Source organism: Sorex fumeus, unplaced genomic scaffold (assembly GCF_029834395.1).
Source record: "Sorex fumeus unplaced genomic scaffold, SorFum_2.1 ptg000265l, whole genome shotgun sequence".
NCBI classification, from domain to species: domain Eukaryota; kingdom Metazoa; phylum Chordata; class Mammalia; order Eulipotyphla; family Soricidae; genus Sorex; species Sorex fumeus.
In genome coordinates this window covers 4074140-4101052 of record NW_026606322.1, presented here as the reverse complement: position 1 = coordinate 4101052, position 26913 = coordinate 4074140, and the positions used below count along the sequence as shown (strand labels likewise).

The 26913-nt window shown below is 42.0% G+C and overlaps 1 protein-coding gene across 2 annotated transcripts in view; it reads right to left on the bottom strand.

Moving 5' to 3' along the window:
• IGSF11 (immunoglobulin superfamily member 11) overlaps positions 1–26913 on the bottom strand; it is a 187010-nt gene that overhangs the window by 23383 nt on the left and 136714 nt on the right. For both annotated transcript variants that reach the window (XM_056109386.1, XM_056109387.1), the window contains exons 2-3: positions 5915–6078; positions 710–917 (exon numbers count right to left, since the gene is read on the bottom strand). In XM_056109386.1, the coding sequence (XP_055965361.1) occupies positions 710–917; positions 5915–6078 (372 nt within the window). The remainder of the gene's footprint in view (positions 1–709; positions 918–5914; positions 6079–26913) is intronic.

Genomic DNA, 26913 nt, shown 5'->3' with positions numbered 1-26913 from the left:
CATCCCTAAATTACTTACTAGAAGAGCTCTGGTTAAGAATTACATGTTAATTTAAACTTTACTGGTGTTCATTGTTTATATAAGTTTGAAAGAGGTTCTAAATCTCAATACTGAGACCAAATAGATCATATGTTTATGAGGGAAATCTCTCATTCAAACAAGGATATTTCTGAAAGTAAAAAAGTCATCATCATGGGACTGGAGTTATAGTACGGGAACAGGTTCTTGCCTCTCACGCCTGAGTATCACTGGGTGTGGCCCCCAAACAAAATAAAAATCAAACAAAAGGAGGCACTATTAAAACAATGCCAGGACAGCAGATGTAAGCTGAGAATTGTAATGACCCTATTCGGTGTCACATAGCTCAAAACTGCAGTGGTTATTCTCAAAATTAATACGAGCAATCCCAATGTTTTCTCCAGACCTGTACTGAAGAATCTAAAGAATGGCAAAAGGCCATTTCTGAGCATATTCCATACCTTCTTTCTCCATGTACAGAAAAAAACTGATTTAAGAAATGTTTTAGAAAGCTACTGGGAATAAAGAAAGGTGACTATCAGGATGAGGGGAAAAGTCAAGAGGGGGCTGAGAGGAAAGGAAAAAGGAAAAGAAGCAGCAACCAATTACCTGGAGGACAAGTCAAAGTAAAGATGCTTCCAAGTAGATCCTAAGTAAAGCGGCAGTGCCCGAAACACTTTCTGTCACTCACCTAAAACTGTGAGACCAGTGACCCCGATGTTCCTGCCTGCTCGGTCTGGCAGGTTGTTGACCAGACACTGGTAGGTGCCTGTGTCTGACAGCTGGGTGTTGTTGATGAAGATGGAGACATTGGTGGCAGGCATGGTGCCTGTAAAGCCAACCCTCCCGTGGAACCTGGGGGCGCCGTCAAACATCTGCCCACCCTGATACAGAATGACCTGAAGGAGAAAGCAAAATAAGCAAGACGACCATGGCACCCACTTCTGGAGATATAATAAATACCTAAGATAAAGCAGACTGTAACAAATATGAGACCATTTCTTTCTAGTAAGAGTAGCTAGCTACCAGCTCTTTACTATAGAATTTGTCCACAGATAGATACCTTGCGGTTCTATATTCTTTTCAAACCAGGTTGGAGTAACTGTCTTCTTTTTTATTTCCTTTCTTTTTTATCTCGTCTAACTCACTATCATGTATGAAAGACTTTAATGCTACTAAACTATTTGTACCTAGTTTTATCAGTTCAGAAAAATAATTCCAAAATAAAATTTATTGTAAAAATTAGCACTGATATTCTCAAGTTGACTAGGTCACCAAATCTCTGATAAATATAAATAAATGCCATAAAAGAGAAGGCTTTCAAGTCCATGACTGTTACCCTTACGTCTCATTAATTTTCAAGCACTGTTTTATGTAGTAGGTACACAAATTATGAGTCTTTTACCTTCAATGCAGATTCCAAGGGAGTAGCTTGTTTTCATGTACAAGCAGGCGAGTATGCCCAGCTACATTTAATTATAAAATACTAGTAATATTAGACAAATAAACCAAGCATTACCACCACATGAAACTTCTTTAATAAAATCATTATCTTTAGAAAATATTCTCTCGCCCACCTGTGTTAGTGCTAGTCACTCGCTGTCAAAATATGTTTTGCCATTTCTGTCCCAGCATTTTTTACTTTATCAAAAGCGTTTGTCTTTTGATAAAAAAAAATTATGTTTAAGCAGACAGCTTCATGGCTAATCTTAGAAGAGACACAAAGCCAAAAACACTCCCAGAGACACCCGTCTTTTCAGCCTGAAAACTCTAGGGTCTCCTTGGGAAGGGGCCAGACCAAGAACCCTCCCAGTTCGAATGATCCTACGGCTCCCGAAGTGCATGGTCACGTACTTGGCCACCGGACACTCCTACGGCTCCCGAAGTGCATGGTCACGTACTTGGCCACCGGACACTGGCAAATCTCACTACCCTGACAAACCAGTAGGAGCACAGCAAATTAGATGCAAAAGTGGCATGAAAGCCCACTAAGCTCAAGAAGCCAAAACAGTAAAAGAGAAGGCTCAACTAGCAACACACAGCTCAGGAATCCCCCATGACTTTAGTAACAATGTTGTGAACTTTAACTCTTTTCACAATTTTGTTTTACTATTTTTCTATTTTTTGTTAATTCCATTTACCATTTTGTTGTAACAAGCAATACAAAATAAATTATTTTTTTCTCTCTAAGGGGGAAAGCTTGCAGAGTGGGTGGGAAACCAGGGCCAATGGTGGACGGAAGGTGACACTGATAGCGGGAGTGGGGATGGAACACTGAATGCCCGAAACGGCTATATCAGGAACATCCTTGTAAACCAGAATGTTTAAAAAAATTTTAGAAAATAACAGAAAAGGGAAGAAGTTTCCACTGTATTTCTTTTTATAAAGGAAGAGGAAAATCTTTAGCCTGGAGAATTATTTATTCATAAACTATTTTTCCCGATAACACATCTTTCATCTAGCAATTTATGAGGCCAATATATTAATAATGATTAAAGGCTACAGCTATTAATTAACCACTATCAACAGTTACTACTTTTTAGTACAACACACAGAGTAAATTATCCATTTACTATTCACAACTGTAGCTAATAAATAACGAGACCTGCAATCAAAACTTCGTTTTTAAACATTTGGTCTTGACAGAAAAATAAATGTACTTTTTAAAATGCTTATAACACTGACACTGTTAAAATGCTTATAACACTGAAACTGACAATAAGCATCTACCAAAAGAAACAAAATTCATTTAGAATACATATAATCACATAGGAAATGTTTTAGGCTTCCAGAGAGCTTACTCAAAATCATAATACATAAATACATTTTTCCAAGCTCCCTCCAAAATTTCTCAACTCACAAAACACTTCAAATTATTTTTTTTTCTTTTAAATGTAGGAGTACTGCTATTTATTCAGCCACTGATTAGGCTGATTGAATTGGCCATGAACTCCACCTTACTTTTTTTTCCATTTTTTATAATTTTATTTATTGAATCACTGTGAGAGCAGTTACAAAGCTTTCGGGTTTAAGTCTTGGTCATACAATGAAACACCCGTACCTTCACCAATGCCCTTTCTCCACCCCCAACAACCCCAGTATACCCCCATCCCACACACTCCCCCTACTTGTGGGGCAGATGATTTCCACATCACTCTCTCTCTACTTTGATTACATTCAATATTTTAACACCAGACCTACCATTATTATTTGGGATTATACCCCAATACTCAGATCTTCCCAAAAAGCAACAGTAGACAATTTGTTTTCTATTGCTGGTTATGAATAACATATGATGATGTGCGGCTTCAGCAGTGGCTGTGCGATTTTGAAATTCTGAAATTTTAACAATTAAATCTGGAGGGATTTCGACCAAAACCTGCTGGGTCCCTAGATTTGTTCCTAAGTCTCTGGAATCATGACCGTTAAGCAGCTTGATCAGGAGCCAGAGAGGCCGTTCGTGGGCGGTGACTCGGGGTCTCCTTAGAACAGGGAGAAAAGGGCCGGATCCATCCCCATCCTGCAAGGTCCCATGTGTCTCGTCACTGCAGGCCAAACCTGACTGTCCAGTGGCCTCTGGAGGATGGCGGCCACCAGACCACCAGCGGGGAGCAGGTGGAGGGACAGCACCCTTTCCCCCCTGGGGTGGCCTGGTGACAGTAACCTACTGTGGGGTTTGGACGCATTTCTGCCAAAAGCTGTTGGGTTTTGAGATTTGTTTCTGAGCCTCTGGGATCATGGCTGTTAAGCAGCTTGATCAGGAGCCAGAGAGGCCATTTGTGGGTGGCGATTCGAGGTCTCATTGGGACAGAGAGGAAAGGTCCAGCTCCACCCCCATTGCATAAGGCCCTGCATGACTCGTCACTGCAGGCCCAAACCTGATTGTCCAGTGGCCTCTGGAGGATGGCAGTCACCAGGCCGTTAGTGGGGACAGGCCAAGGCACGAAACCTATTCCCACCTGGGGTGGCCTGACACCAGTAACCTACTACAGGGACCGGACACAGTTCTGCCAAAAGCTGTTGGGTTCCGAGATTCGTTTCTGAGTCTCTGGGATCATTTCATTTTTTTTTCCATCATCCTGTTATTCGTCGATTGCCTCGAGCAGGCCCCAGTAACGCCTCTTTCATCCTAGCCCTGAGATTATATCCAAGGCTCTTTAGGAGAATGAGACCCATCATTGTTACTGGTATTTGGCATATTTGGTACGCCACGGGGAGTTTGCCAGACTCTGCCCTGTGGGCAGGCTACATTCGATAGCCTGCAAGTTTGTCCAAAGTAGGAAAGAGATAATAAGATGTCATTAAAAAAAAAAAAAAGATGTCCTGATAAGATGTCCACAGCCGCGAATGCGGCCGAGCGGTTCCGGGAGCTGAATTTTATAGTCTCTGAGTCTTGGCCATTACACGGCGCCAGGGGGCCAGGTGGTGGGTGTGACCCCCGCCTACTGGAATTTGGAGGATCTGGGTGGAGGATGCTCGACTCCAATCCGAGTAAGCTTGGAGATCTCAGCCCCGGAACCCGCGTGACTTTGTCCCTCTGCCAGTACCTTCATGTGTGCGGAGAGTGGTCTCAGCATGGTGGTGGCTGGTCCTGGAGGTCTTCGGCTGCCGGAGCCCTGGTCAGGGCGGGGAGGAAAGCTCAACCTGCTCCCCTCCAAGGGGCCCCGGTGAGGAACAGCCAGGCACAGGGGCAGAAGACTGCACTGTTCTCCAAAGACCTCCAGGACCAGCCACCACCATGCTGAGACCACTCTCCGCACACATGAAGGTACTGGCAGAGGGACAAATCCACGCGGGTTCCGGGGCCGAGATCTCCAAGCCTACTCGGATTGGAGTCGAGCATCCTCCACCCAGATCCTCCAAATTCCAGTAGGCGGGGGTCACACCCACCACCTGGCCCCCTGGCGCCGTGTAATCCCATCAACGGCCAAGACTCAGAGTCTCTGGGATCATGGCGGTTAAATAGTTCCATCAGGAACCAGAGAGGTCATGCCTCCAATTGTATAGCTGAGCCAGAGGTGGCTTGTGGGTGTGTCTCCCACATACCTAACTTTTGGCCATTTACTTTCTTGGTAAACTTTGCCCCAAGTTGTTGGAGTCTGGCCAAAGGCATTGCAGCAATTTTGGGGTATCTAAAAGTCTGATGGTGACATCAGGCTGCTGATGCACTCACCTCACAGGTATAGATTGACCTGCTGGCAGCACCATACCTCCCTCCCCTGTATTTTTCACTTTTACAATAGATATGCTTATTAGACACACAAATTTCAAGTTTCTACATAAAATCATAATGTGAACCTTCTTTTTTCTCTTTTAACTGAAGCAGACTGTATTGTAACATTTATGTTTCAGGCATGCATCATTTAAAATCAGAATATGTATTATACCACATTAAATCACCACCAAAAGTTCAATGCTATGGACTTTTTAAAATATGCTTTATATCAAATAAATAAATAAAAACAAGCCTAAGGACAGCTTCAGGTTGGAAATCTGGCTTGGGATAGAGAAGACCTATTTAGGTCTGAGGCCTAAGTTCAGCGAGAAAGAAAGACAAGCTCCTCTGATATACAGTCATTATTGCCCGCCTCAGCTGCTTCTAAACTGTGAAGTGTGTGGTTCACAAAGTGTTTCAAGAAATAAGAACTTCTCCTCTCATTTTCTAGACCCTGTCATTTTCCCTATCTTTGCTGTTTCTCTATCTTTAGTTCTGATTTTCCCTTTTCCATTGAAGAAGTTCTTCCTTTGCTTCAAAACATTCTTGTCCTTGTGCAATCCCTTTTAGATTTTATTTTCTTTTTCCCCTAACTCTTCAAATACACTTCAGATTTCCCTCAAAGTACTAGAACTTAGGAGAATTGTGTGTCAGTGGTAGCAGGGGTTGGCACCCGATTACCTGCTCGGGTTGGTTAGCATTGGCGAGAGGAATGACCATCCAAATGACATTGAGGTTAAGAAGGGCAGCGCTGGTTGTGAAGGTACAAGGCAGGACTGCTGTCTGACCGCGAGCTACTTGCACACTCCCGGGGCTCTCGGAGACCTCCAGGGACACAGCAACACCTGCAGAAAAAGAAATAGGAATCACAGAAGCGGTCCTGAAAGTCCAAATCCCTTGAAAAATAGTTTGTTCTTCATATTATCAATAGTGTGAGTTGACATGATGGCGTCGCTAAACAACTACATACCAGAGTTCAATAACAAAAAAGTTTAAAATGTTAAACTAGGTAAAAAGTTTAAATATACAGACACAGAATCTAAAAAAAAAAATCATGGAAAGGTGTTCACATCATTAACTATTCATAAAGTGCTGCTGAAGTAAATCAAATAAGACTAAATAAGAGAACAGGTATGCAATGCTCCCATATGGTGAGATCAGGAGAAGCTGCCAAGATGGTGACAGAGGAGGTTCCCTAGTTTGCTCCTGAGAGAGAGCAGCAATTATTCAGAAAGAGACCCTGCTGAGAATCCCAAAGTACAGTGGTGAAACAGTGCCAGCAGCTCAGAGGCAAATTCGCATGCACTAGAGAGGAAGCTGAGAAAATCCACACATTAGTGTGAAGATGGGGCAGCAGAGGTGGTGTCTGGGGGCAGGGGGCACAGAAAAGCTGCCAGACGAGCCATGAGTCCTGGAAAAGAAAGAGCAGAGACAGTGTGGAGGCACATGCCCTAAGCTCGGGTCAAGTCTGAGGAGTGGGAGCTGTGGGGAGAGAGAGAGAGAGAGAGAGAGAGAGAGAGAGAGAGAGAGAGAGAGAGGATTCTGGAATCAGCGTCTTGAGCCTGTGGGGAAGTTTTGGCATGGAGGTACAGCTGCTTGTCTACCCTCGATGGAAGAATTGTCCATCTCTGTCCGGAGAAAGCCGTCCTCTTCGACAGAGAACTCAACTTCAGTAGGGGCATGGAGCAAAACAAGAAGGGGACACCTGCCAAGCCAAGCCAATCCGTTGACTCAACTAAAGATGTCATAACCAGATCAACCCTCCCGCCCTAAAACCCAGCCTCCTTGTGGGACACGCCCCTTAGGAGGTGACATCATTGAATGTGGAGATTGCAAAAAATCTTTAAGTTGTTTTGGGGCCTGTGACATGGCATGGTGATTGGGGAATACGCTGTACCCAGCATCATGTGGTCTCCAGAGAATTACAGAGCACGGCCCTTCATGGTCCCTCAGTACCATGAGGCAAGCCCGTAACTCAGGAAGACAGGCCCCAAGCAGCAGCACCTTCTCAGCCCTCACATTGAAAGACTGCTGGCTCAGCTAGCCAAGAATCCCGGGAAGGAGCAGGCCTCTTTCCTAAGAGTTGCTTGAGCAAGGCCTACCTCCCACCAACTGCTTAAAATACAATTTCTTTGTGATTTATTACCAGTAAATGTTTGATTCGCCTAACTGCTTGATACCTAGTCACCAGTGGCTGCATAAAATTTTCTGAGGTGAAAAGGGGTCACTGGAAAAAGTCTAAGAAGCCTGTACCAGAATATACATCTCCTCCACCACCACTTAGGACTTAGGACCTGTATTGAGCTCATGAACTACAATATCAGTAGACAGACTAGTGAGTCTTAGATCTGGGACCCCAGGATGATGGGTATTGGAAGTGTCATGAACATGAGTCAGGCCCCCACGAAGCATAGTCACAATAACAGCCGGCTCCTTACAGACCTTCTTTCATCCCATAAACTGCTACGACTGGCCTAAGTAGCTAGAGGAGTTGGCTGGTGAAAAGACATTCCTTACAGACTGATGAACATTGTGAAAATCATTCTATTATTTAAAGCAATATATAGATTTAACACTGTCACTGTTACTGTCCTCACCAATTTGCTTGAGCGGGCCCAGTAACGTCTCCATCGTGAGACTTGTTGTTACTGTGTTTGGCATATCGAGTACGTCACGGGGAGCTTGCCAGGCTTTGCCATGCAGGCGAGATACTTTCTCGGTAGCTTGCCAGGCTATCCAAGAGGGGCGGAGGAATCAAACTCGGGTCGGCCATGTTGGCTGTGTTCAAGGCAAACGCCCTACCCGCTGTGCTATCGCTCTAGCCTATAAACTCAACACAATACCTATCAAAATCCTAACTGTTCATCATATAAGTAGAACCCGAAAACTTAAGATTTATTTGGAACTATGAAACACTATGACTAGCAAAAATAACTATGATGGGAGAAAAGTAAATATGAAGATATTGTGCTTCCTGCTTCCCTTCATTCTGCAAACACTCGCGCTTCACCTAGCTTTGTTTTTCATAATTACCTTCTACCTTCGTGGCACTGCAGTATATGATTTCTAACTTTGTGGACATTTGTTTTGTGTCCCCGCATGCATTCTACCCTAAAAACTGTTCCATGTCCATTGAGACAAATGTGTATTTGTATACTTGGTTTTGGTTTTGGGGAGTTTCCACCCAGATCCTCCAAATTCCAGTAGGTGGGGGTCACACCCACCAACTGGCCCCCTGGCACCGTGTAATCCCATCAACGGCCAAGACTCAGAGACTATAAAACCCAGCTCCCAGAAGCACACGGCCGCATTTGCGACCTTGCGACATCTTATCATCTCATTCTTACTTTGGACATACTGGCAGGCTACCGAATGTAAACTGCCCACACGGCAGAGTCTGGCAAACTCCCCGTGGTATACCCAACATGCCAAATACCAGTAACAATGACGGGTCTCATTCTCCTAACTCTGAAAGAGCCTTGAATATGGCACTTTAAAAAAAAAAATCTCAGGGCTAGGACGAAGGAGACGTTACTGGGGCCTACTCGAGGCAATTGACAAATAACAGGATGGTTGTGATTGTGATTTGCTTTTGGGGTCACAACCAGCAATGCTCAGAGGTTCTCCTGGCTCTGCAATCAAGAACTGATCCTGGTGGTGCTCAGAGGAACCTATGGAATGCTGAGGACTGAACCCAGGTTGGCTGCCTGCAAGGCAAACCCACTTCCTGCTGTACTACTGCTCTGTCCCTGTGTATTTGATTTTGAGGCGGTGGGAGGTCCCATCTGTCTCTTAAGCCCAGCCATTCCAATTTATTCTTTTTGAGTGGTTCACTTGTTTGTTTTTTGTTTATTGTTTGCTTGGGGGGGGGGGGGGGGTCACACCTGGCCATGCACAGGGCTTACTCCTGGCTCTGTACTCAGGAATTATTCCTGGTGGTGCTCAGGGGACCATATGGAATGCTGGGAATCAAGCCCAGGTCGCCCAAATGCAAGGCAAATGCCCTACCCGCTGTGCTATCACTCTAACTGCTAGTTTTTAATTTAATTTTTAATTAAAGAGTTGGAGTGATAGCACAGTGGTAGGGTGTTCGCTTTACAAGCGGCCAACATGGCCGACCCGAGTTCGATTCCTCTGCCCCTCTCGGAGAGCCCGGCAAGCTACCGAGAGTATCTCGCCCGCAAGGCAGAGCCTGGCAAGCTCCCCGTGACATATTCGATATGCCAAACACAGTAACAACAAGGTCTCCAATGGAGACGTTACTGGGCCTGCTCAAACAAATCGACGATCAATGGGAGGGCCTTTACCTTATTAAAGTTTTTTATTTTATTAAAAAAAATCACGATTTACAAAATTTTAATAGTTGAGCTTTAGATACACGGAGGCAACTGTTTTCTCACCGATTTTCTGCCTGAGTGACCTGTCCAGTGAATGAGAATGAGGTTTTAATCGACTTCATCTTCTATTACTACTACTATTACCAACTTGCAATTAATGTAGCTCCTCCTCAATTCTGTAAGTAGTGGCTTTAAAAACATTGCTATATCTTCATTTGGTGCATATTGCTGGAAAGAGCTAACTTCACTTAATATCTTAATCAGTACATAATGTCCAACACTATTTCTTTTTTTATTTTTTTTTATTAGTGAAACACCATGAGGTACAGTTGTGGACTTACAAATTTCTGTGCTTGGGTTTCGATTATACAATGTTCGAGCGCCCATCCCTCCACGAACCAACCCTATTTCTTATTACCAAATTTAAATTTGAACTCTCTGCTGACTCACGCAAGTGTAGTTGTCTCTGCCCTTTTAAAAGTTATTCTGCACCTACTTGATTTTATTTCCCAGCCTTTTGCTTTGAGTCTATGTTTACTGTCGCTGTTCAAGTATATCTCTTGTAAACAACAGAAGATTGGATTTTGCTTCCCCATCCAGTCATAATCTGTAACTCTTGACTGGGGATTCCAATGTATTGGGATTCATTGCCACTTTTCTATGAGGATTTAGGATGTTTTGTTTTGGCTCTCTGGCTTTTTTAAAAATTTTTATTAGTGAAACATCATGAGGTACAGTTGTAGACGTACAAATTTTTGTGCTTGGGTTTCAGTTATACAATGATTGAGTACCCATCCCTCCACCAGTGCCCATTCCCCACCACCATTGATCCCAGTATCCCTCTCACGCCCCTGCTCCCCCCCATCCCACCCCACCCCTGTGGCAGGGTATTCCCTTTTGTTCTCTCTCTCTCCTTTTGGGTGCTGTGGTTTGCAAAGGAGGTATTGAGTGGCAAACATGTTCAGTCTATAGTCTACTTTCAGCATGCATCTCCCATCCTGGGAGGATCCTCCCAACACCCTTTATTTGGTGCTCCATTCTCTATCTGAGCTGCCTTTTCCCCTAGCATGTGCGGCTGGCCTCCAAGCCATAGAGTGAACCTCCTGGTATTTATCTCGGCCATTCTTGGAAGTTAGTCTCCTATCTTGTTATTTCACATTCCCCAGATGAATGCAATCTTTCTATGTCTGTCCCTCTCTTTCAATTCACTTAGTATGATACTTTCCATGCAGTACCACTTGTATGTAAGTTTCATGACTTCATCTTTTCTAACAGCTGCATAGTATTCCATTGTGTATATGTACCAAAGTTTCTTTAATCAGTCATCTGTTCTCCAGTTTTTTCCAGATTTTGGCTATTGTGAATAGTGCAACAATGAACATGGAAGTGCAAATGTCATTTTGACTGTAGTTTTTTGCCTCTCCGGGATATATTCCCAGGAGTGGTATTGCTGGGTCAAATAGGAGCTCAATTTCTAATTTTTTGAGAATCGTCCATGCTGTTTTCCAAAAAGGCTGAACCAGTTGGCATTATCACCAGCAGTGAAGGAGGGTCCCTTTCTTGCCACATCCACACCAACACCAGTTGCTTTTGTTCTTGTGGATGTGAGCCAGTCTCTGTGGTGTGAGACGATATCTCGTTGTTTTGATCTGCATCTCCCTGATGATTAGTGATGTAGAGCATTTTCTCACGTGCTTTTTAGCCATTCGGATTTCTTCTTTGTAAAAGTTTCTGTTCATTTCATCACCCCATTTTTTCATGGGGTTATATGTTTTCTTCTTGTAGAGTTCAACCAGTGCTTTGTATATCCTTGATATCAACCCCTTATCAGATGGGTATTGGGTAAATATCCTTTCCCATTCTGTAGATTGTCTTTGTATTCTTTGTATTGTCACTGTATCTTTTGAGTTTCAGAAGCTTCTTAATTTAAGATAGTCTCATTTTTTTATCTCTGTTTCCACTTGGTTGGTCAGTGGAGTGTCGGCTCTCTGGCTTTTTAAAAATTTTCTCCACTTACACTTTGATCCTGGCCTTTAACATAGTTATCTGTTTCCATTCACCTCATTAATTTTTAATATGTTTTTATTTGGTTAGCGTGAAATTACAAAGTTATTCATTATTGGGTTTTTTTTAAGCATTTTTGTTTTATGGTTACTGTGTACTTTACACCTTAAATTCAAAGCTTCTTTCTTCTTTTACAAGAAGTCTTGAGCTTCATTCTGGAAGTTCTCTTTATAATCCTCCCTTCTCTCCCCCCAATTTATGTCTTTTATGTACCTTTCTTCTTTTGAGTGGGGTTTCCTTGCCTTTTATAGAACTATATCAGAAAAGTGATAACAATTAATGAAGCAATGGTACTGGAATAAAAAGACAGATTCCTGGAACATGGCTGAGATCTGAGAAATAAAACCACATATCTATGAGTTGCTAGTTTGTAACAAAGGACTCAAGAACCTAAAACAGAGGCAGAAAAATCTCTTCAGCAAATCATGGTGGGATTTAGAGAGATGGAGCACAAAAGGTCCAGGTTTAATCCCCAGTATTGTATGATCCACAAGAACCAGCAGATGTAATGCCCAAAGGCCAAACTGCAATAGGTTCTGAGCATCACTGGGCATGAGCTAAAAGGCAAAATTGATGACAGGACAGTCGGAGGGGGACTGGGGCAGTGGGTAGGGTGCTTGCCATGCAGGCCGTTGACCTGCGTTCTATCCCCGCACCCCGTATGGTCACCTGAGCCCTCCAGGAGTGATCCCTGTGCACAGACCCAGAATAAACCCTGAGCACCACTGTGTATGGCCTCCAAAACAAACAAACCAAAATACAGTGAGAAGATTGAATATACACATACAAAAACTCAAACTAAATCACTCTCTCAATACACTGAAATTAATTTTAAATGGGTTAAAGACTTGAACATGAGATCTTAAATCGTAAAAGGTTTGAGGAAATCTAGGTAATTTTTTCCTTGTCATAGACAGGCCCTAGAGAATTAGAATAGGAACAGAAATAAAAGCAAAAACAAATGAAATTACATCAAACTGAAAGACTTTTGTGCAACAAAAGAAACTTACATCAAAACTGAAAAAGCATACTATTGAATGGAGGATATTTGCATATTATACATACACTAGTTAGTAATCATCAAAAATACACAAAGAACAGCAAAAAATACTGAATTAAAAAAATCAGAAGATCAAAAATACACTTCTCAGAACAAAACATATAGGTCACCAAATGCATGTGAAAAGATCTTCATTGTCTCTTACTAGGGAAATGCAACTCAAAATAACAATACGATAGAACTTCAAACCTGTGAGAATGGCTGTTATCCAACACACAGAGAAAAAGAAGGGTTGAAGAGGAAGTGGAAAGAAGGACCCTTAGACACTCCTGGCAGAAATGTAAATTGGTGCGACTATTGTGGAAATCTGTCTCAAGACTCCCCAAATATCTGAAAACAGAAAATCCATGATATCTACCTATCACACTTCTGGGTACCTAAGGGGGAAAAAATGAAGATGAAGAGGTATGCACTCCATGTTTGTTGAAGCATCAGTTTTAATACAAAGCAAGGCCCAGTGAGCCTTACATAAATGAGCTTTACATAAATGAGGATTTATGTAAAGATGTAGTATAAAATGGAATACTACTCAGTTCTAAAAAAAGATAAATTTCCTGTCATTTGTAGCAATGCAGGTGAACCTACAGGAAATTATGCTTAGTGAAATAAGACAAGAAGAGCAAATCCCGTATGATTTCATTTATATGTTATCGAGAAAACAAAGAGATCAGCTTATTCAAGCAAAAATAAAATCTGTAAACTATAAGACCAATTTATGGTTACTAAAAGAGAGGGGTAAATTGGATAAAAGAAATAACTTTTCTTTCTTTTGGCCATTCGATTGTATTCTTTTTTTTTTTATGAGATAGCTTGGACATTTATTTTTTTTTCCCCTTAAATTTTTATTAGTGAAACACCATGAGGTACAGTTGTAGACTTACAAACCTTTGTGCTTGGGTTTCAGTTATACAATGATCGAATACCCATCCCTCCACCAGTGCCCATTCTCCACCACCACCAGTCCCAGTTTCCCTCCCACCCCCCATCCTCCCATCCCACCATACCACTGTGCCAGGGAATTCCCTTTTGTTATCTCTCTCCTTTTGAGTGCTGTGGTTTGTAAAAGAGACATAGAATGGCAATCTTGTTCGGACTATAGTCTACTCTCCACGCATTTCTCAGAAATAACTTTTATTGTGAATTAAACTTTAAAGGATAAACCTCACAAAATATATACATATGTTTGGTCTTAATTATGCTACAACTGAAACTTATGTAATTCTCTAATATTGCTCGAGCGGGCCCAGTAACGTCTCCATTGGAGACTTTGTTGTTACTGTGTCTGGCATATCGAATACTCTCGGTAGCTTGCCGGGCTCTCCGAGAGGGGCAGAGGAATCGAACTCGGGTCGGCCATGTTGGCCGCTTGTAAGGCGAACGCCCTACCCGCTGTGCTATCGCTCCAGCTCTCTAATATTAATCTAATAAAAATAACAAGAGAAACTTCACCATGTAAAATGTACACTGGTAAAGGGATGGGTATTGTAATACAGTATGACTGCAATCCGATCATGAACAGCTTTGTAAGGATTATCTCAGTGTTTCAATAAAAAAAGATTAAAAAATAACAGTTTGATTAAAAATGGACCAAATTTCTTAATAAACTCCTCACCAAAGAACATATACAAAGTGAAATTAAGAATATGAAAAGGTGATCCATATTATGTTATCATGAAAATGCAAATTGGAACACCCAATTACAAGAGTGGGTATACCATTTCACACTTATTAAATTTACTATACTACAGAATACTGATGGCATGTAGCAGGTATTCTTTCAGTGCTGGTATAAAGAAAAACAGTATAGCTATTTTTGGAAGACCATTTTTCAATTTCTTACAAAACTAAACAATTCTGTCACCATATACTACAGCAATCATACTCCTTGTTGTCTACAAAAAAGGGTTGAAAATCTTCAAAATGCCCAGTGCACGAATACAGAGTAAAGAAGACATGAACCTTCTGACTAGAATGCAAATATAAGGGTATTAGGTATTTTTTTTTTAAAAAAAAGAATCCCAGAGCTAGAATTTTGTCCCCTCTTTTTTTCTGGTCACAGGCCCAGAAGGGATGGCGTCTAGAGCCACGGCCAGGCGTGGGTTGGGACTGTTTTTGAGAAGGGAATTTGGAGGGACAGAATCCCAGGCAAGCCACTGCTAAGATTCAAACGCCAAGGAATCCATCTCTTCCAATCCAGGTCAGAACCCTGGAGGGGGGTAGCATACAAAGCCTTATTCCCGCCCTCCATATCCTGTAAGAACCATAAGTTAGCCTCTCATGTGGAATTTTCACTAGGGCAGACTGATCATCAAAAATACATTAGGCCAATAATTCATTAGCCCCACCTCAATTTATATGACACCAAAAAGACAACAGTAACAGTGACAGCGAAAGTCAAAATCACACAGGTCATAATGGTAAAGCAATGCAGAAGCCAGACAAGCTTAGTCAGTGAAGAAACTAGCCCAGAAGACCCAACCAGTAATAGTGAGCTAGACAACCTCTCTGACAAGAAATTTAGAAAGGAGCTACTGAGGACGCATAGGGAGCTAAAAGAAACAATGAAACCTACCGCCAAAAAAATACAAGAGTATCTGAGAGCAGAAATGTGGAAAATGCAAACAAAACTACAAACAAAAATGACAGATCTGAAAAACCTGGTAGATGAACTGAAAAACTCAGTGGAAGGCCCCAGCAGCAGAGTAACAGCTGCTGAGGACAGAATCAGTGAGCTCCAAGATAAAGTGCAGAGAATCTCCAGACAATAGCAGAAAATGGAAAAGGGTCTCAAAATGAACCAACTGATGTCAAGAGAAAATCGGGATGAAGCCAAGAGGAATAACATAAGAATCAGTGGAGTCCCAGAGGGACATGAAGAAAACTCTGACGAAGAAGAAACTGTCAAAGACATCATTGCTAAGACCTTCCCAGAGCTGAAGAGCACACGCGACCAGATTCAGGAGGCCCAAAGGGTACCAGCTAGAAGAAATAGAAATAAAAATACTCCAAGACACATCCTTATCAGAATGATAAAAAACATAGACAGAGATAAAATTCTGAAACCAGCAAGATCAAAAAAAGAAATTGCCTATAATGGAGCAACCTTAAGCTTTGCAGACACTTATCTGATAAAACTCTTAGGGTCCGAAGACAGTGGTGGGATATAGTAAAAAAAAAAAAACCCTCAATGAAACAAATGCTTCACCAAAAATAATTTACCCAGCTAAACTCTCATTCATATTAGAAGGAACAACACAGTTTTATAGATAACAACTCAGGAACCTCGTAGACGCAAAACCATGGTTACAAGAACGACTACATGAACTACTTTAGGACAAGATAAGGTCCTCAAATACACCAAACTTTGGCAGAAAGACAGGAAAAACACCCATAACAATAATCTCTCTCAACGTCAATGGGTTAAACAGACCAACTAAGAGACACAGAGTGGCAGGATGGATCAGAAAACTGAACCCAACATTCTGCTGCCTGCAAGAAACACATGCCATTCCGGTGTCAGACCACATTGATTTCAGACTGAAGAAGGTCACAAGAGACAGTGAAGATGATCTCTTACTGATCAAAGGATCTGTACATCAGGAAGAACTTGCACTTTTAAATGTATATGCACATAATGAGAGACCAGCAAAATACTTAAAACAACTATTCATAGATTTGGAAAAAGACATCAATAGCAACACAATACTAGTGGGAGATTTCAACACTGCTTTGTCACCTCTCATGGATCAACCAGACTCAAGCTTAGCAAGGCCATACTTTATCTGAGGGACGAAATGGATGAAAGGGGCTTAGTCGATATATACAGGACACTTCATCCTCAGAAAGCTGAATACACATTCTTCTCAGGTGTTCAAGGGAAATTCTCCAAGACAGACCATATGTTGGGCCACAAAACATACCTCCATAAAATTAAGAAGATAGAGATTGTATCAACGATCTTCTCAGACCATGATGCGCTGAAAAAAATCAAAGTGAATCACACACACAAACATAAAATCAAATCAAGCACCTGGAAATCAAACAGCTCACTACTGAATGAGTGGCTTAAAAAGGAAATCAAAAGATTCCTGGAAACAAACAAGAATGAAGACACGAGTTACCAGAACTTATGGGACATGGCAAAGCTGTGTTAAGAGGAAAGTTTATAGCCCTACAAGCATTCCTCAGGAAGGAAGAGCAAGCTCACATAAGTAATATAACCTCACAGCTTAAGATCTTGGAGAATGGCCAACAAAAGGAGCCCAACCCAGGCAGAATGAAGGAAACAATAAAACTTTGAGCAGAAATTAACAAGTAGGAAGCCCAAAATGCAACATGAAATCAGTGAAACCAAGAGCTGGTTCTTTGATAAAATAAACAAGATTGATAAATCTCTAGCAAGACTAACAAGGAAAGAAAGAGAAAACCCTAATAAACTGAATCAGAAACAAAAAATGGGTACATCACAACAGACACTACAGAAATTCAAAGGGTCCTCAGAGATTACTTTGAGAATCTTTATGCCACAAAACAGGAAAACCTCAAGGAAATGGATACATTCTTGGATTCCTATAGCTTCTCGAGGCTGAACCAAGAAGATCTATCACCATTCAGGAAATTGAAATGGTAATAAAAAGTATTCCCCAAAACAATAGTCCTGCTAGATGGATTCACTAGTGAATTCTTTCAAATCTTTAAAGAGAACTTACTCCCAATCCTTTTCAAGATTCTCAGGGAAATTTAAGAATCAGAAACACTTCCAAACAGTTACTCTGAAGCAAATATACAGTTACTCTGAAGCAAATATCACCCTGAAACCAAAAACAGAAGGACACCACAAAGAAAGAAAATTATAGGCCCATGGAGCGATAGCACAGCTGGTAGGGCGTTCGCCTTACAAGCGGCCAGCATGGCCGACCCGAGTTCAAATCCTCTGCCCCTCTCAGAGAGCCCGGAAAGCTACCGAGAGTATTCGATATGCCAGACACAGTAACAACAAAGTCTCCAATGGAGACGTTACTGGGCCCACTCGAGCAAATCGACGATCAACGGGAGGGCCTTTACCTTTACCTTTACCTTATCCCTGATGAACACAGAAGCAAAGATCCTCAACAAAATCCTAGCAAACAGAATCCAATGACTCATTAAAAAGATCATAAACCATGACCAAGTAGGATTCATCCTGGGGATGTGAGGATGGTTTAACATTTGCAAGTCAATCAATATGATCCATCATATCAATCAAGGGAAAAAACATATGATCATATCAACAGATGCAGAGAAAGCATTTGAGAAGATTCACCACCCATTTATGATAAAATCTCTCAGCAAAATGGGCACTTAAGAACTTTCCTCAATATAGTCACAGCCATCTACCACAAGCCCACAGTAAGCATCACTATCAATGGGGAGAAACTAAAAGCCTTCCCTCTAAGACTGGGGACAAGACAAGGTTGCCCACTCTCACCACTCTTATTCAATATAGTAATGGAAGGTCTTGCATAGCAATTAGACAAGAAAAAGCTATCAAGGGCATACAGATAAGAAAGGAATAGATCAAGTTATCACTATTTGTGGACGATATGATACTATACTTAGAAAATCCTAAAGACTCTATTTAAAAAGCTCCTAGAAACAATAGGTTTATACAGTAAAATGGAAGGCTAAAAATCAACACCCAAAATCCATGGCTTTTCAATATACAAATAATGAAAGAGAAGAGAGATATTTTTTAAAAACTCCCATTCACAATAGTGACTAAGAAAATCAAGTACCTCAGAATCAGCTTAACTAAAGAGGTGAAGGTCCTACACAAAGAAAATCACAACACTACTTCAAGAAATAAGAGAAGACACTAGGAAATGGAGAAAAATGCCCTGCTCATGGATAGGGAGGATTAACATTAACAAAATGGCAATATTCCACAAAGCACTATACAGATTTAATGTGGTCCCTATAAGGACACTCATGACATTCTTCAAAAAAAATAGGCACAACACTCCTGAAATTCATATGAAACAATAAACCTCCATGAGTACTAAAGCAATCCTTGAGAAAAAGAAGATGGGAGGCCTCACCTTCCCCAACTTCAAACTATACTACAAAGGAGTAGTAATTAAAGCAGCATGGAATTGAGCCAGAAAAAGACCAATGGAACAGAGTGAATATTCTGTCACAGGCTCTCCAATATATGATCACTTAATCTTTGATAAAGGAGCAAGAAATGTGAAGAGGAACAAGGAAAATCTCTTTGGTGCTGGGAAAACTGGACAGCTTCCTGCAAAAAAAAAAAAAATGAACTCTGACCTCTACCTAATGACAGGCACAAAATGGATTAAAGACCTCAATATCAGACCTGAATCCTTAAGGGCAGAGGAAAATGTAGGCCGAAACCTCCGTGACATTGAAATTAAAGACATCTTTAAGGATGAAACGCCACTGATCAAGCAAGTGGAAACATAAACCAATGGGACTACATTAAACTAAGAAGCTTCTGCACCTCAAAAGAAACAGTGACCAAATTACAGAGAGAGCTCGCAGAATAGGAAAGAATATTTACCAAAAACCATCTGATAAGGGGTTAATACCCAGGATATACAAGACACTAGTAGAATCGTACAAGAAAAAACCTTCCAACGCCATAAAAAATGGAGAGAATAAATGAACAGAAACATCCTCAAAAACAAAAAGAAATACAAATGGCCAAAAGCAAAATGAAGAAATGTTCCACATTGCTAATCATCAGAGAGATGCAAATAAAAATCAACAATGAGATATCATATCATCTCACACCACAGAGACTGGCACACATCAAAAAGAACAAGAACAGCCAGTGCTGGCACAGATGTGGAGAGAAACAAACTTCATTGTTGGTGGGAATGCCGACTGGTTGAGCCTTTTTGGAAATATGGGCATTCCCTTAAAAAGCTAGAAATTGAGCTTCCATATGACCCAGCAATACCATTTCTGGGAATATATCCCGAAGGTGCGAAAAACACAGTAGAAATGACATCCGCACCCGTATTTTCATTGACGCACTGTTCACAATAGCCAGAATCTGAAAACAACCCAAGTGCCCAAGATCAGAAACTTTTGTCCATATACACAATGAAATACTATACAGTTGTTAAAAAAGATGTAGTCTTGAAATTTGCTTATAAGTGAATGGTCATGGAGAGTATCATGCTAAGTGAAATGAGTCAGAAAGAGAATGACTGCACTCATTTGTGGAATATAAAATATCGTAAATGAGAATACCACCCAAGGACAGTAGAGAGAGTGTCGGGAAGATTGCTTCATGGTTGAAAGCCTGATTTATGAGCTGGGGAAGAAAACAGCTGGACCAGAGAAAGGATCACTAAGTCAATGATAGTTGAAGGGATCATTTGGGATGGGCGATATGTGCTGAAAGTAGATAAAGGACCAAACATGATGGCCTCTCATTTTCTGTATTGCAAACCATAATCCCCATAAGTAGAGAGAGAGAAAGAGGGAAACTGTCTGACATAGAGGCAGGGGGAGGGTTTGGATGGGGACGGGGAGAGGGATACTGGGGAAATTGGAGGTGGAAAATGTACACTGGTGGCGGGATGGGTGTTCATACATTGTATGACTTAAACGCAGACCTGAAAGCTCTGTAAGTGTAGCTCACAGTGATTTAATAAAAAAAGAAGTGTGGGGGGGTTGAAAATTTATGTGTGAAGCAAAAAACTGGACCTAGACTCTTATAACAACTTTGTTCATAATTGCCCAAACTTAGAGATAACCTACAAGTCCTTCTAAGGGAAAATTACAAACAATGATTTGTATACAGATGGAAATATATTCAGTGTTAAAATGAACTGAACCACCAAGCCACAAAGATATGAAGATATCTTAATGCAGATTATTATATGAAATAGCTAATCCGCAAAAAAATGTACATGATGTATCATTCCAGTTATAGGCATAACAACGGACAGGCTTAAGATCAGCAGCTGCCAGGGTGTTGGAAAACTAACAAATAGAAGATGAACAGAAAAGTGATGCAAACTTGTCACTATGCATTTGAACAAACTTAAAATACGTACACCACAAAAAGTGGACCCTCTTATAAACTATGGGTGCTAGGACCTCTGAAGAGTCCATGTAAATCATCAGCTGGACCAGTCCAGTAGTGATGCTGATAATTGGGAGGCTCTACTTATGTGGAAGTAGAAAGTATATGTGTCTTTCTTTCAACTTTTCTGTGAATGTAAAACTGTTCTAAAACTGTCTTAAAAATATTAAAGCCTCAGTAAGATACCATTATATATAAACTATAATGAACTAAGAAAAACTAAAGAAGATACTGATGAGGATGTAAAGAAATCAGAATTCTCAGCCACTGATAATGGCTGGAGCAACAGCACAGCAGGTAGTGCGTTTGCCTTGCATGTGACGACCCGGGTTCGAGTCCTCTGCCTCAGGCTGGATACTCTCGGTAGCTTGCTGGGCTCTCAAGAAAGGCATCTGCGGTCAATTCTTCCATCCCTCTCGGAGAGCCCAGCAAGCTACCAAGAGTATCCCTCCCGCACTGCAGAGCCTGGCGAGCTCCCCGTGGCATATTCAACATGCCAAAAACAGGAACAACAAGTCTCACAATGGAGACACTACTGGTGCCCGCTCGAGCAAATCAATGAACAACAGAAGGACAGTGCTACAGTACTACAGTGATAGTAGAAATGTAAAGAGTCACAGCCTCTTTAGAAAATATTTTGTTTCTTAAAAAGTATATCAGAAAGTGACCATACAACTCACCAATTCCATTACTGTAAATCTAAGTAAAATTAAAATATGTCACAACCGGACCACGAACATTCACAGCACTATTGTCTATGCAATCCCAAATACAAGAGAGGGAAAGGGAGAGGAAGGGAGGGGTGCGGAGGGATAGAGAGGGGAAGGAGAGGTGGGGATAGGAGAGGAGACTAAAGTTAAAACCAAACTGTTAGCTCTTAAAATAATGCCTGCCCTTGGGACTACAGAACGTTGTGGGACAAGATGGGGATTAAAATAGTCCAGGCATATTCAATAGGAAGTAATTGTAATGATAAAAATACATTAAGTCCCCTGCAGCATCTGAAACCATTTTTATTTTAAAGCTATCTCAGTTCTTTCCACAACAGTAACACCATAGCATACAGTTATGATTTTAATTAGTTTTTTAAAAGTATGTAATCCAACCACAAGAAAAAAATGGGTTGAAGAAGTAAACAGAAACTTCCTCAAAAAAGATATATAAATGGCCAAAAGACACATGACAAACTGCTTTACATCATTATCAGGGAGATGCAAATCAAAACAAAAACAACAATGAGATATCATGTCACACCACAGACATCAGCACACTTCATAAAAACAAGAACAACCAATGCTGATGTAGATGCACGAAAAAAGGAACACTGATTCATTGTTGTTGGGAATGCTGACTGGTCCAGCCTTTTTGGAAAACAGTATGCACATTCCTCAAAAAACTAGAAATTGAGCTCCCATGAGAGCCAGCAATTCCACTTCTGGGAATAGACTGTGGGGGCCCAAAATCACACAGCAGAAACACCATCTGCACTTGTATGTTCATTGCAGCACTATTCACAATAACCAGAATCGGGAAACAACCCAAGTGCCAAAGAACAGATGACTGGATAAAGAAACTGGTACATCTACTCAATGTAATACTACACTGAAAACTGTTGGAAAACTTAAGTCATTAAATCTGCATATAAATGGATGGACATGGAGAATATCATCACAATCACAATCACAAATCATCCTGTTAATCGTCGATTGCCTCGAGCAGGCCCCAGTAACGTCTCCTTCATCCTAGCCCTGAGATTATATTCAAGGCTCTTTAGGAGAATGAGACCCATCATTGTTACTGGAATTTGGCATATTGGGTACGCCACGGGGAGTTTGCCAGACTCTGCCATGTGGGCAGGCTACATTCGGTAGCCTGCCAGTTTGTCCAAAGTAGGAATGAGATAATAAGATGTCATAATAGGATGTCGCGAATGCAGTCGCACGGTTCCTGGAGCTGGTTTTTATAGTCTCTGAGTCTTGGCCGTTGATGGGATTACACGGCACCAGGGGGCCAGGTGGTGGGTGTGACCCCCGCCTACTGGAATTTGAAGGATCTGGGTGGAGGATGCTCGGCCCAAATCCGAGTAGGCTTGGAGATCTCAGCCCCGGAACCCGCGTGACTTTGTCCCTCTGCCAGTACCTTCATGTATGCGGAGAGTGGTCTCAGCATGGTGGTGGCCAAAGACCTCCAGGAGAGTATCATGCTGAGTGAAATAAGTCAGAAGGAGAAGGACAGATATGGAATGACTGCATTCATTTGTGGGATATAAAAAAGTAGTATGAGACTAAAATTCAAAGCCAGGGAAAACGGGCCAGGAGGACTGTTCCATGGTTGGAAACTTGCCGCAAGAGTGTCTGGGGGAAAGGGCAGTTAGCAAAGAGAAGGGACCAGTATGACAATAACAGCTAGAAATGATGGTTTTGAACATGAGCTGAATGTTGAGAGGAAGTAAGGGATACACCTGATACTCTTTCAGTATCTGTACTGCAAACCAAAAGGAGAGAGAGATACAAAGACAGAAAGACAGAGACACACAGAGAGAAGAAAAATATTCATCACAGAGGCAGGGGGCAGGGGTGGGTGGGAAACTGGGGTCATTGGACATTGGTGGTGGAAATGTACACTGGTGAAGGGATGGGTATTGGAACATTGTATGACTAGAACCAGATCATGAACAACTTTGTACCTGTGTATCTCACTGTGATTCAATTAAAAAATGAATTTAAGAAAATGGACATAACACCTTCTTTCTATAGAATTTCATGTTCTTCACAAAGAGTCTGGTGATGTTCTCAGAAGTTAAATTTGTAGGAGAAAATACTTCATAAAACAGATCATCTGCGAGAGGATAAAAAACACTTAACACCAGGGAAAAAAAAGTGCCTGGCACACGTGGGCAAAAGGAATCTATTTGTTACATAAATCACGACAGATGTCACCAGAGATTTTTTAGAGTAGGTACTGAAGCCAAACAGGTGACAAAATCTCCATCACTTCATTCTTTTGATTATATTCCCAGGAAGAAGTGAAGGGACTATGCCCCCCAAAATGACACAGAACGATGCTTACTGTCCTCCAAAGTAGAACTCATACAATTTGTAATACAATATTTTTAAAGGTCAGTGAAAACTAGGAATGAAAGTGTTTTAGATGATGAAAGGGCTGGAGCAATAGCAGAGCTGTAGGGCGTTTGCCTTGGGCGCAGGCAGCCTGGCCGAGCACCTGGCAAGCTACCAGGAGTATCTCATCCGCGTGGCAAAGCCTGGCAAGCTATCCATGACGTATTCAATATGCCAAACACAGTAACAAGAAGTCTCAAAATGGAGACGGTACTGGTACTGGGCAAAATAGAGGAAACTACCAAAATAAGACAGGAGGGCTCAAGTAAAGGAAGGGCAGATGTTCAGGATGGGTTGGAGGTGGGGGAGAGAGAGCAGGCTGGAATAGCAAGTCCGCAGGACAGTAAAAGCTATGAAATACTGACTTCTTTTTAAGATTGTGGGGCCATGCCTAGCAGAGCTCCAGAGCTACTCCCAGCCTCATGCTTGGGTGTTACTTCCCGGCAGTGCGTGGGGAACCAGGAGGTACAGGATGAAACCCAGCCCTCCTGAGTGCAAAAACACGCACTCAAGTCCCTGACATCTCTTTCCAGCCAAGACTGACTCAACAATTTGTATTAAAGCACCATGATTTACAAAGCTGTTTCTACCACGAGCTTTAGACATACTATGTTCCAGCACCAATGGCACCACCAAGGAACGTTCCCTCCACCAGGGTTCAGCCTCCCCCAGCCCAAGTCAGCCCCCTTGAGGCACGCCATTGAATTGGTTGCTAAAGTCTAGATCTCTTGTTTTCCGTGTTGCTGATTCTGGGTTTGGATACTTGGCTACACTCCTTTTCACCACTGATGCACTTGGATCCCCTTCACCCCCGCTACCAATACTTCCTATCTCTTCACCCCCCTCAACTTCTTTCCTTCTCTGTCCTCCTCCCTATACTTTGGGCCAAGAAGATCTAGGCATATCCCTTTTAAAACACTGCATTCCCTCATCCAATTATTCTATATACCACATTAAATTTTTTCCTTCTTCTGGCTTACACCATTTAACATGGTATCCTCTAGTTGGAATCCCATGATTTCATTGCTCCTTTCATTGCACAGGATACCACTGTGTACATATATCGTACCTTCATGATCCATTTACCTATCTTTGGGCACCTACGGTGATTCTGTATTTAGCGATTGAACTAAGTGGTGCAATGAATAATGGTGTAAATACTCCTTCTGAAGGAAAGTTTTATGTCCTGGGGATGGATATGAAGAGGCAGAATTGTTATGTCATATGCCAGATCAATTTTTAGTCTATTGAGTTTTCGCTGTACTGTTTTCCACAGGGGTTGAACCATACAATATTCCTACCAGTCATGGGTGAGTGTTCCTTTTCACCACATCCCTACCAACATAGATTGTTCTCAGTATTTTTGATCTGTGCCATTATCATTGGTGTGAGATGGTATCTCATTTTTGTCTCGATTCAGATTTCTCTAATAAGTGATAATGAGAATTTTTATGTGCCTGTTGGTCATCTGGAGGATGTGATGGATCCATCAGGACGTCGGAGGGCAGTCATCTTGGTCTTGTAGTTGGCAAAGGACAGGCGGGCATAACGAATACTTTTCCCAGCTTCTGCCGCATCTACCAGTACTTCTGCTCTTCTCTCTTTGAGGTCTTCCTTGATTGCATCTCTGCACTGCTTTGCGAGCTCGGACGTTAGCTTGCAGTTGCCTGAGGCATGCGCCAAACCACGCTGGCGAATTAGCTGAAGAGTTTTCAAAGACAGGCGTTTTTTTTGTGGCTATCTCTCTCTTGGCATTCCTCGCACATTCATGGAGATGCTGAACCAGTCGATCGTATTCCTCGTCAATGTTGTCAACAATGAAATCTTCCCATGTTGCCGCAATAGTGCCAAAGAGTTCCCAGTTGGGAACTCCACATCACATCCTCCAGAACGGCAATGGAGAAGATCATCCATGACTTCTACTCAAATCTCTTCGATAGCCATGTCCACTTGCCGACATACCAAATTCCACAGGATGGATATGTCGTTCCCAACGTTCTCCCTTCCGAAATCCGACACGCCATTTCATCGGTAAAGAAACAAACAGCACCCGGCCCAGACAAGGTCAGACCTGAACACCTGAAGAACCTGCCATCAGTACTCATCAATACACTGACTCGGCTCTTCACTTGCTACCTGTCTGAATGCAAGGTTCCGTCCCAATGGAAAACCAGCAGGACCGTACTACTGTTCAAGAAGAGAGACATCCATGACATTGGCAACTATCGCCCAATCTGCCTATTGTCTGTCATCTACAAGTTGTTCACTCGAGTCATCCTAAATAGGATTGGCAGAACACTAGATGAATGACAACCATGTGAGCAAGCCGGGTTCCGCAAAGGATTCAGCACCACCGACCATATCTACACGATAACCAAGCTCATTGAGGTTTCTCGGGAGTTCAAGATGCCGCTCTGTTTAACGTTCATTGATTTAAAGAAGGCCTTTGATTCTGTTGAGACAGAAGCGGTCATAGAAGCCCTAGCCAATCAGGGCATTCAAGCCCAATACATCAAGAGCTGTATTGCGGATTCACTACCAGAATCTCACCATTCTACAAAGAAGTGATCATTGATGTCAAGAGAGGGGTTCGGCAGGGTGATACCATTTCACCGAAACTCTTCAGTGCCACCCTCGAGAACATCATGCGACGACTGGAATGGGAAGGAATGGGAGTGAAGATAGATGGTCGGCAATTACAGCACTTCCGCTTTGCTGATGACATTGTTTTAATAATACCAAACATCAGCCAAGTGGCACAAATGCTGGCCGACTTTGACCGTGAGTGTGGAAAGGTAGGACTACAGCTGAATCTTACGAAGACAATGTTTATGAGAAACAGCCTCGTTCCTGACGCGCCATTCGCTCTCAACGGAATGACCATCTCCGAATGCAACAACTATGTGTACCTAGGTCGAGAAGTCAACATGACAAATGACCTGGCTCCCGAGCTGCGCAAGAGGAAGAGAGCGGCTTGGAACGCCTTCAAGAACGTCGAAGAA